Source organism: Ailuropoda melanoleuca, chromosome 10 (assembly GCF_002007445.2).
Source record: "Ailuropoda melanoleuca isolate Jingjing chromosome 10, ASM200744v2, whole genome shotgun sequence".
Classification (NCBI taxonomy): domain Eukaryota; kingdom Metazoa; phylum Chordata; class Mammalia; order Carnivora; family Ursidae; genus Ailuropoda; species Ailuropoda melanoleuca.
The window spans coordinates 36,852,972-36,864,222 of NC_048227.1; the positions used below are offsets into that span (position 1 = coordinate 36,852,972).

Sequence of the window (11,251 nt, forward strand, 5' to 3'; positions counted from 1 at the left end):
GATCCCATAACGCCGGGATCACGCCCTGAGCCGAAGGCAGATGCTCAACGACTGAGCCACCCAGGCGCCCCATGAAAAGACTATTTCTTACCTGTTGAATTGCCTTGGCCCCTTCATCAAAAATCAATTGATCGTAAAGTCTGAAGTTGTGTTGGGACTCTTGCCCGCTATATGCCTTCCACTCTAGTCTTGACCTCACGGGTTTTGACTTTCCTTTCCAGCCCTCTGCTTATTTCTTGTGCTTCACCCCAAGTTCAATTTTTTGGGGTTTCAGCCTTCAACATCATGTTAGCCTTAGCTTTTTCAAGCATCCTTTGATACTCATGGTCCAAGGTCCCCACATAATTCTCTTACTTGGCCCCCCCCACCCCCACCATGCTTGCCCGTGAGCTATTGAGGGATAGTGGGGAACTCGGTATAGAGTTTGAATCATAGATGGTGTCGAGGCCCAGTCAACCTCCCCAACAACCCACTCCCATCTTGGCAGAGTCGGTATTTTCCAGGGCCCACCTATTAGAACGTTAGAATATGGTAGTTAACGTAAAATATTCACAAATGTAGAGAGTAAACCGCCTGGCTTCATTTATTAGCATATTTTGGTTTTCCCCCAAGTTCTTTTAAGCCCTCTTTTTGTTTGTCACCAACTGCTGGACCCGCCCTCCGTGAATGCTTTTCCCTCTACCTCTGCGTTTGAATCAGGAGTGAATTCTCCGCACTCTGACTTTGACCCCATTTCCTGTTATTTTTGTCCCTAGTAGTTCCTTGATTCTACCAATAATTACAGAGGTAACACCCGTCCTGGGACCAAAGTCCCAGGAATTCCAGTCTTACTGCGGTGTCTCAGAAGCCACCCTACCTTTGTGCCCAAGTTCGCGGTCAAGACTTGGAAAACTGTCTGCACGAATACCTTACCCCTCATTTCCTTCCAAGTTGGGACTTAACCACTTGCATCCATTTGAAACGACATTTAGAAGCCAAACGAAGCAGAAAAACATACATACATGGAGATGGTTCCCTAAGCCTTTGCCGGCGAATGGAAAGTAACCGCAGAGGTGAAAACTGGGCTTTGGAGGAATAATCACGCTGTAGGTGACTTGAATAGTGCTGCCAGAAACAGAAGTCATGAACGCGGGGCGCCTGGGTGGCACAGCGGTTAAGCGTCTGCCTTTGGCTCAGGGCGTGATCCCGGCGTTGTGGGATCGAGCCCCACATCAGGCTCCTCTGCTATGAGCCTGCTTCTTCCTCTCCCACTCCCCCTGCTTGTGTTCCCTCTCTCACTGGCTGTCTCCTATCTCTGTCAAATAAATAAATAAATAAAATCTTTAAAAAAAAAAAAAAAGAAGTCATGAACGCCCTCCCTGACAGAAACGTACCAGGACTCACCTCTTTGGAAGAACGTGCTGATCAGGAAGGCAAAGAAAATCGTGGCAGTGGCAAAACACAGTAGAAAAACGAATATCAAGCTAGGGTCGCTGTTTCTGAACACCGCCACCCCGGTCACCTGCGGGGCAGCCAGAGACACACGTCGTGTTTACACAGAGAACGAGCAGAAGGCATGAAATGCCCGTTAACAAGGCAGAAATTTTTTAAAAACCCACAAGATGCTAATTAAGCAACAGAAACAGATTTGTTCTAAGGCCGACTTTGATCCAGTGTCCACGACCATTTACAAGCGATGCTCTGTCCATGTACCTTCTTTCAAAGAAAGCCTAAGTCCAAATTCAGTTCTTGACTCAGTGTGAATCTTTTTTGCTTTAATGAGAGATATTATCCTATTTGTCACTGTCACTATTACAGACGACTGTAGTACTCCTTTCAATAGCTTACGTCTCCTCCTTTCAATGCTTTCTGGCCATTTTCTTTAAGTATTTTGCTGCATGGTCTGGGTTTTCTTGCCTTCCCTTATCCAAAGTGCCCCAGCTTTGGTTATTTAGAAGGTAAATTTTCATATATCCACATGGTGGATTATGATTTAGTCATTAAATGAAAGTTAGCAAACTGGAACACCAAATTTCAACAACTGCATAGAGCGAAAACTTAACAAGGTAGCATGAGCCTGAGAGAACATCCTCGTCTCTTACAATAACTGTTTTCAACTATCTGTAGAGTGTAAAATCTGCAATGTTTTAAAGTTTATGAAATACATCTCTTGGAATTCCACTTTCCTAATGAAATTAACCATGCCCGTGTCCAGCCTTGCAGACCCGGGATCGGAGGGAGGGCGAGGCTGTCCCGGATCGTGCAGGTTCCACGCGCCTCATCCCTACGAAGTTTCAGTAAGTACCACCACACATCCACCTGAGGTCTTCCAGGTGCTCATTGCCGGCTGTGCTCTTGCCGGCTGCCAGATCTCAGCACCACCACCCAGCCCTCTGCACAGCTGAGCACATCCCGAGGGCCTGAGACAGGTACCTGTGAGCAGAAGAGGATGGTCATGAAAGAGATGACGATGAGGGTGGAGATGAAGAACACGATGAACCAGGCGGCCCAGTGTTGCCAGTTGTCCACTCCCATCATGCACATATACTCCTAGGGAAAGCAGAAGAGCCAGCTGTCCCACCGCATTCGGGGGAGACGCCCGTGCAGCCTCGCAGGCCGCCTCCGTCAGAGCACGCTGTGCGCGCGAGAACACGGCGCAAAACACTGGTGGGTGAGGCCCAGCAAGGTGCAGGGAGCCGCCGGCAGGCTATTTTGAGACACAGTCATAAGGATCAGTCAAAGGAGAAGAAAATGAAAGAGTAAGAAGGTAGATGGTCTACAAAGAACAAAAGGGGAGAGAAGTCACAGGAGAGAGCAGGCGGCCCCGGAGCGCAGAAGGCAGAGAAACCTGCGCGGTCAGCCTTGTGTTCGGCCGGGGCTCCCTGGAGAGCGCTCCCGGCTGCAGCAACAAGAGATGGAGCTACTCCTGGGGGGTCACCCCCCGCTGTGCGTCTCTCGGGGGTCGCTCCACAAGCACCTCCCGACCAGCCACCACGGGCAAGCTCGCAGCAAGCACTCACGTCGCAACAGCAGACGGGGTCTCCTGAGCGGCAGGCAGGTCGGACGATGAAAGAAATCCACCTCTAACTCACCTCGGAGGGCCCTCTGACGCCTCGGCAGCCTCTGCCCTGCCTTGGCCTCGTTCCCTGTCTGGTCATTTTCCATCAGTGCTCCCACACATCCCGGTGCCGGGAGAGGCGTGCATCCCATGCCGGTGGGGTTACCTTCAGCTTCTTCTCTTTCTCCAAGGCAACGGAATTGATGATGATGAGCTCGATACAGATGAAGCTGAGCATGAGCAGAAGAGGGAACTCGTTCTGAAGGGTCAGCAGGAACATGTCCTGGATGTGGGCTCCGTGCGGGAACCTCTTCACGAGCACAGTGAGGTCCTCAAACAGCTGGGCCGTCGCATTGTGGGCGTGGTGCTGCATGATGGCCTTGTCCAGCGCGTGCTGGAGGGCCAGGAAGCCTTCCTTGCTGTATCCTGCATGAGAACACGGCGGACACCAGGCGTCAGAGACCCAGGAAGACTGACACGGCAGAACACCTGATGGGTTAGATGGGGCGTGGCTAGCGATTCGTGAAGACACACCGACAGCAGGGCAGGCTCCCTAGAGTCCACCTGCTGCCATGGGGAAGAAGGAGCAGAGTCACCACGGGCCCCCTGGGGCCGTGATGGCATCTTTTATCAGAGAACAGGGCAAAGGTGCCCTGAGCAGATACAACAAGGGACGTCCCATACAACACTCTTGCGTGGTGGGGCCGCATCCCCTCCGCTAGGTGCTTGGGCTCCAGGGAGAGGGTGCCCACTCGGCACTTCTAATCATCCAGGACGTACGAGATGGTTAAATTTAAAGCACGTGGGAGACACAGCCCCCCTCACCGACTGTGACCTGTCTCTGAGCTGTCACCACAGTGATCCAAGGGTTATGGGCATCAGATTTTGCTGCCAAGCCTCAAAAACAATCTTGACTATAAGTAGCCCTTGTTTTGACATAGTGTAGTCGTGGACTAAGGTCACCTTTTGGGAAAAATAGGTTGAAGGGCAAAGACACGGGGTCTCGGGGTCTTGTAAGACATAACGGTCCCGCCTCCAAGTGCGGGTTCCTGGCCCTCCTTGTGGGCAGAGCCAGGGAGGGGTGTGCAGCAGTGAAGGGGAGGTGACCAAGGTCTCCCGATGGCCCAGCCCGACACGGACCCCCAGATCTGTGAGGATGAACATGGGAGGAACATGTTGTCGACAATAAAAATCCCAGGAGCTGTCATGTGGTCTTGACTGCCTGTAGGAGAGTATCCTCTGCAGAGCAGCTGGTACCCTTTCTAGAATCTCACAAAACTGTGAGTCCTCAGATTTCCATCCTGCTTGCTGGCCTTGCAGGCCCAAGGCCCCATGTCAGCTGTGTGCTCATCCCACAGTGCGGTGCAGCTTGTCAGCTCAGTTTCCTACCAGCAGCTCATTCCCTGCAGGGGTGTCCCCTGAATCCCTGACAAAGACGGACTCCAAAACTCTACAGTGATGTGGGGAGCATGTGTCCTTCCGGAGAGGACGAGCGGGTGTCCATGCTGCCCCGTGGCTGCTCCCCAGCCTGCAGGAAGCTAAAGCAAACGTTAGCACACACAGAAGCACATGAAGGGACGCATCATCCTTGCTCCTGTAAAATGCTTCCATCCTTCCTTCAAGCAGTTCAGTACAAATCAAACACTGAACTCCCGCTCTAACTTCCTCTAGAGGGAAGTGTTTTAACCAGGGACACATTTCTAAACCTGACTCCCTCAACCTCTTCTGAAATGTTCGGGACCAGGCGGCCGCGCACAGGGTCACGCACACGGGCTTCCTCACCAGGGAGTCCCCCGTCGAAATGTCCAAAGGCCCTGGGCACTTGGCTCGGGTTGGGAGGATAGAGGAGGGATGTGCCCCAGCCTTCCAGGTTGTCGTAATATGACGTCACCTTCGAGATTAAGGAGTTCCTCTGAATGCAGCTCAGACGCAGGCGGTACTTGATCTGGGGAGGATAAAGGGAGGACAACCGTGGTCACAACCTGATGCTCAGAGAGGACCCAGGACAGAGCAGACCTGTGCCTGAGGCCAGCTGGGACATCCTGTCCGGGGTGCACACGGTGGTCTGCTGCCACCGTCCCCGGAGAGCCCCCTTGAGGAAGGCAGCACCGCAGCCCTGTCCGGCGCGGGCTCCGGGGCCAGGCCACCCGCACACAAACCCCAGGGCTCCCACCGAACGGCCACGGCGGTTCCGGCAAGTCACTTGACCTTCTTATCTTGGTTTCCTCGTCAGTAAAGTGGGGAGGATGTTAACAGCACCCACTCCATACATACTGTAGGATCAAGTCGGGTGATCCCGGGGTGTGCCTGGCATTCCTAAGTGCTCACCAGATGTTGCTGGTTGTTTGTAAACATGTCTGTCTACGGCTTCCAGCACCCCATGCAAGTTCTGACAACCCATCTTTACGCGACTGCAGGGCACCGCACCAAAATTCCCCTCCCCCGATGGGAACCTCTGCCTTCTCCTCAGACAGACCGACCTACCGCACTGCAGTCCGTGCTCGTCATGGTGGCAAGTAGGACCCGTCCTTCTGCAAAATGCCTCTGTTCCCAGCTCTCTTCTGGGCAAAACTCATGTAAGGTCCAACTTAGGAACTACTGTTAATCCCATTACGCTGGTAAGGGCCTCTGGTGAGGCCCAGAATGGTTAGCGCCCTTCCCACGGCTAGACAGCCAGTGGTTGCGAAGCAGGCATCCAGTCCGTAATCAAGCCGCGGTCCTCTTCCCTCGGCTGGGGGTCCCGTGCGCCAAGCTTCCCTTGTAAGGAATCTGAGACCTGGACGCGGCCCCGGGTCCAGGTTGTAAGAAGTGAAACCCTGAGCGTTGGCTTACCTCCTCCAGAAGTGAGACAGGGCAGTAACACCGGACAACAGAGGGGCAGCTCGGGTGACAGGACTCCCCGGCGGACTCACCCCCAGGGCTGGGCAGTGTGATCCAGCTGTTCTAGAAGGGCTGTCCTTACCTCCAGCGGCAGGGGCTGCTTGCTGTCGTTGAAGCTGTGATCCAGGACAATTCCAGCCCACACGTAGAAGGCTTTGGGATCCTGGATTATGTAACTTTCAAAGACAGGCACTGAAGAATGGCCTAGAACTGCAGAGAGAAAATCCAGTCAGCGAGGGCTGGTGGGAAGGCCTGCGCTGCCCACCCGTCCCCGTCCTCCCTGAGCAGGCGCACAGGCGCCCGCTCCTGGGCTGAGGGGTCGCAAGCCTCACTCACTCCCTCGACCGTTCTGCAAACATGAGAGCACACAGCATGTGGGCGGGCGGTCGCGAGCCACGCGAGGACTGGGAGGAAAGCACTGGAACCCGCAGTCAGCGCTGCACTCCTCTTAGCAGGAGTCAGCACAGGACCGAGGGCAGAACACACACTGCGACGAGATGGGACGTGACGTGAGTCGGAAGCAATAAAACAAATAAATGTTCAAGACCTCCATCCCAAGAAAAGATAAACTGCCTGAGGCGGGATCTTAAGGGAAGACAGAATAGAAAAGTTTTCTTCTCAGTGGAGGCCACTGAGGGGTCCCTGGAGGTGGGGTGGAAACCCAGCCAGGATGCAAAGCCCAAATGTTTCAGGAGAGGAGGGCCGTCCACCGAGAAAGCTCAAAGCAGGCAGGAGGCTTCTGACCCGCGACATCCTGCTGCAGATTTTTAAAAAATATTTTATTTATTTATTTGAGAGAGAGAGAGCACAAGCAGGGGGAGCAGCACAGGCAGAGGGAGAAGCAGGCTCCCCGCTGAGCAGGGAGCCCGATGCGGGACTCGATCCCAGGACTCTGAGATCATGATCTGAGCCGAAGGCAGACGCTTCACCGACTGAGCCCCCCAGGTGCCCCTCCCACTGCAGACTGATCTCAAATTCATCCACACAGCTCTGTCTGCCCTCCTCAACCATTTCCTCCAGAATGTCTTCGAATTCCAGGGGTTCCAGTCTCTCTTCCAGAGAACAGCCAGAGATGGCTCTTTTAAAACAAATCACGTCATTTCTCTTCTTCAAACCCCTCCCACGGCGGGCGGCCTTGGGCGCGAGGAAGGAAATCCAGGACTTGGACAAGGCCTTCGAAGGCTCCTGCAGACACTCCGACCTCACTGGGACCACTCTCCTCACTTCTCTCCTCCTCACCCACAGCTGCCAGCTCCCTGGCCCTGCGGTGGGCCCCCTCGCTGGCTGCCCCCGAGTCCTGAGGTCACCCTCTCACCTCGAATGGCTTGTCCCTCACCATCACGGCTTCACTACCATATCACCTCCCCAGAGAAGACTTTTTCGTCGTTGTTTCAGTTTCACATTTGTGAAAGATACAACTGAATTAGAATGATTTTTCAGGGTGCTAGGAAAGCATGAAGCACAAAACAGGGGTCCCCGCACATGCGGCTGCAGACGGCCTTTGAAAAAATTGTCTGCATCGAGTAGCACTCCGAGCTGAGAGAGGACAGCTCTTTCTTTCCCCTTTGTACCTTCTGTGTTATCAGAATACCTTTACAAAAATACATATTATAACTTTGGAAAGTCACTCCACATTTTGTGGACTCCACGTTTCTACCTAAGTGCATTAGTCCATCCAATAAATATGTATTGAGCAGCGACTGTGTGCCAGGCACGTAGTAGGCCCAGTGGTGAACAAAACAGATGCGGGCCTCTACCCTCACGGAGCTGGAGGCCCTCAGGGAACGGCCACACGATGAGAATCAGAATGCCATGAACAAGCGTGCAGGGCTCTGAGAAAGACAGAGGCACAGGTGAGAGAACTACACCCCAGCTAACGGCTCTGCTAAGGGCCATTGCAAGGATAGGAAGGCACAGCCTGCAGGAGGCGTGTGGGATGCAGGGGAGCCCAGAGAAGGGTCTGCTTGGCTCCCCGTGCAGAGGAAGCATGGGAGGGGCTGAAGCACCAGCTGGCCAGACCCCTTTGAGAGATCTCCTGGGCTCCATGCAGAGACTGGACTAGAAGGGGTTAAAAGGGGAAGTGAGACCCGTTGGAATGCTAATTGAGAATCTCTCAAGGCCCTGGGGTGCGGTGGCAGGATGAGAATACCCCATGGGCTGCTCTCCCCCAGAGACCACCTCTGCAGACATTTTAGGGTTCGGAGACCCCAGATTTGGAATCACAACCGTGAGCACCCTCCGGGGAAGGCCTCAACCTCCGTAAAACGGCCTCCCTCCCTACCCTTACCCCATCTCTGCGTCTCACCTTCAAACTCAACATCGAAGGATTTCCGCACCGTTTCAGTGACAGCCTTCAATGTTTCGCTCTTGGAAGGGACGTACACCAGCTGGTATCGAGTCTCCGTGGGAAAATAGAGGAAGTCCGGCAGCAAACTGATGTTGATCGCAAGGTAGTTCAAAGGAGGCCTTTTTTGGGGCAGACTGTTGAGGCGAAGATACATGACGACCGTGGAGAAGAGCAGCGGCGCCAGGATCTCAAGCATGGTGACCGGGGTCTTGCGCTTCTGCAACGGAAAGGAAAGCGCAGAACACAAATGTTAATCCAAAGCAGAACGCAAGTGTTAAGTCGCCGCGTGGCGAGGCTTCCGTGTGAAAAGCCCTTTCCCTCCCCCAGTCTCCCTGCACAACCCGTGAAAGAGAAAGCAACAGAGAACGAGCCAGATGCCTCTCCGTCCGACTTCTCACATCGGCTGCGAGAAACCGGTAACAACGATGCCGGCTTCAGTAACAACAGTTTGCACGGTTCCAATGAGAACCAGCCTTATTTGCAGAAAAGGGCCCCGCTCCAAGTAAAGTTGATTTTTCTCTTTAATCCATTATTAGAACCCGACATAACTTCAACATTCAGTGCCTCCCCAGGAGGCACCCATCGCCCCACCGAGCGCCTTACCCACCTTCAAGATGAAATTCTTCCAAAGAAGAAGTTTTAAGTTCCCGCCCATTGTCATGTTTCCAGCCGCAGAGGAGGGATCAGCACTGGCTGGGAAGCAAATGGGGCAAAGGTCAGGCATCACACAAAAATGCTTCTGGGTCCTCGGGTCTTCGAGGAGCTTTCAGAGCGTCCTTCCTTCCTTGTTGATGACTCCCCTCCCCGGCCCACCTCTAAACACCCCCGTGCCACCGCTGGGCCGACACTGGCCCGCGGGTGACCCCCGTGCCTTCGGGGTTGAAATGCATGGACACGCGGGCGACCTCTGCATCTGTATCCACAGGCTGTACCTGCCCAGTCTGCAGCGGTGGCCGGCCACCCAGTGCATGTGGCTCCGCTGCCCCAAACCCTCCCCTTGGAGCAGGAGCCCAGCCTCGGACGATGAGGATGTGTGAAGCCCTCCCCGGCTCCTCTCATCTCCCACTTCTGGTGGCAGGCCTGGCTGTGACCCAGAGGGGACAGAAGTGGCTTCTGCTCACGGCCGGCGCTCGCCTCCCTGGCGCATCATCCCCACGTAAGGGGGCCTTTCTTGCCACCCTGTGTAAAATTTCAGAAATGCCACCAATCTTCACTGTTTGTTTTTATTCTTAGCCCTTTCAAACCACTGAATGTGCTATTGATTTACTTACTGAATCTGATTTCCCTCTAGAATACATGCCCCGTGAAGGCAGGGAGTGGCTTTTTTGTTTGTTTTTTTGCCTGTTTTCTCTTTTTGTTTCACCACCGAGTCCCCAGGTTCAAGAGCAGGGCCAGCAGGTGCTGACCACCCAGGAAACGCAGGCCCCGTAAATCAAGGCATTACGGGGCCCATAGCGAGTGTAAGGTCGTGCTTGTGAGGAAGGCAGCCTGGCGGAGCTGCGAGTTCCTTCCCCTTCACACTTGGCTTCCCGGTATCACACGCTTTGGTGTTTAGCTCCCCCCACTTCCACAAAGACGTCTTCCCACCGGTGAAAGAAGAATGGATGGACGCATTTTCTTCGGTTGAAAGCCTCTCTGACCCGGCCCATTAGGAACTAAAGAAATAGCGTGGTGAGCACACCAAACGTCACTGAAGGTACACTTCATTATTTTTTTTTTTTAATTTATTTATTTGGGAGAAAGCGAGAGAGCATGGGGGAGGGGCAGTGGCAGGCAGACCCTGGGACCGTGACCTGAGCCAAAACCAAGAGTGGGATGCTTAACAGACGGATGAAGCCACCCAGGCGCCCCTGAAGGTACACTTTAAAGTGCCTCATGGTGTGATGTGAATTTCATCTCCATAAAAAAAAAAAAAGAGTGAATACAAGACATATTTATATTAGCCAGCCTTTGCTGCAGGCTTCTTATCTGACAAATAACCCAACCACGGACCTTTATTTCCTGCTGGTGGCTTTGCTGCCTCCTGGGATTGGCTGGACTGGTCTTTAGATCTGGTTATGGGCTGAATTGTGTCCCCCCCTCAACTGCTGTGTTGAAGTCCTAATCCCCAGGACCTCAGCCTGTGACTGCTCTTACAGGCAGGGCCTTTCCAGAGGCGACGAAGGCAAAACCAGGCCATGAGGGTGGCCTGACTGTGTCCTTACGGGGTTAGACGAGATGTGGGTACCCAGAGGCAGCAGGGGTGCCAGGCACAGAGGAAAGACCAGGTGAGGACAGCCTGGGGCAGCCACCTGCCAACCCAGGGGAGGGTCTGAAATGGCAGGAAAACTATTGCCGGCCGCTGGATCTTGGACGTCCAGCTTCCAGAACCAGGGGAAAGTAAACTTCTGTTGTGTGAGCCACGCGGTGTGTGGTATCTTGTTAGCGCAGCGGGCGTGGACACGTGCAGGTCTGTTCTGCACGTCTCCTCCCAGCGGGAGGGTGCTGGTCTCATGGCAAGAGGCCAAGCCAGACCATACAAATGCATTTCAAGCATCTTGCCCCACACACCTGCTAACCATTCCAGTATCAATGCGACAGGGAAGGAAACTCTGTCTGCTCTAATGGGGGGCACTGCCTACTCACATGGAGAGGGGCATGGGCATAAAATTTAATACAGGGGAGAACCAATATCCGTGCCAAGACAGCCAACACCGAGCTCTTGAGAAGCCAGCGTTGGAATTTGCCAGTCTTAACCCACACCATGTAGATGAGGAGGTATTTTGGCTCCTTACCGGCCCACCACGGATTAAAAGAAAAAACACCCAGACCATGAGAAGATGATGGTTTTCTCCAGCCACACCTGCGGTTCAGTGGAGCAGGACAAGAAAACAGTAGACGGAGGTTTTCACACTGAGCATCTTTCAGAATTTGTGACAGCACAGGTGGACTGTTCCTCTCAAAAGAAAGTTTATTTCAACGTTTGTGATGTACGATAACTAGCAACT

General features: G+C 53.6%; 1 protein-coding gene across 1 annotated transcript in view; it reads right to left on the reverse strand.

Annotated features, from left to right (window-relative positions):
* Positions 1-9,059, reverse strand: part of LOC100472042 (ATP-binding cassette sub-family A member 17-like) — a gene marked incomplete at its 3' end in the record, with an annotated part of 62,605 nt that extends 53,546 nt beyond the window's left edge. Inside the window, exons 1-7 of the mRNA XM_034670575.1 lie at positions 8,872-9,059; positions 8,223-8,481; positions 6,000-6,127; positions 4,820-4,982; positions 3,204-3,463; positions 2,413-2,529; positions 1,384-1,501 (exon numbers count right to left, since the gene is read on the reverse strand). Coding sequence (XP_034526466.1) covers positions 1,384-1,501; positions 2,413-2,529; positions 3,204-3,463; positions 4,820-4,982; positions 6,000-6,127; positions 8,223-8,481; positions 8,872-8,988 — 1,162 coding nt within the window. The remainder of the gene's footprint in view (positions 1-1,383; positions 1,502-2,412; positions 2,530-3,203; positions 3,464-4,819; positions 4,983-5,999; positions 6,128-8,222; positions 8,482-8,871) is intronic.
* Between the last annotated feature and the right edge of the window lie 2,192 nt (positions 9,060-11,251).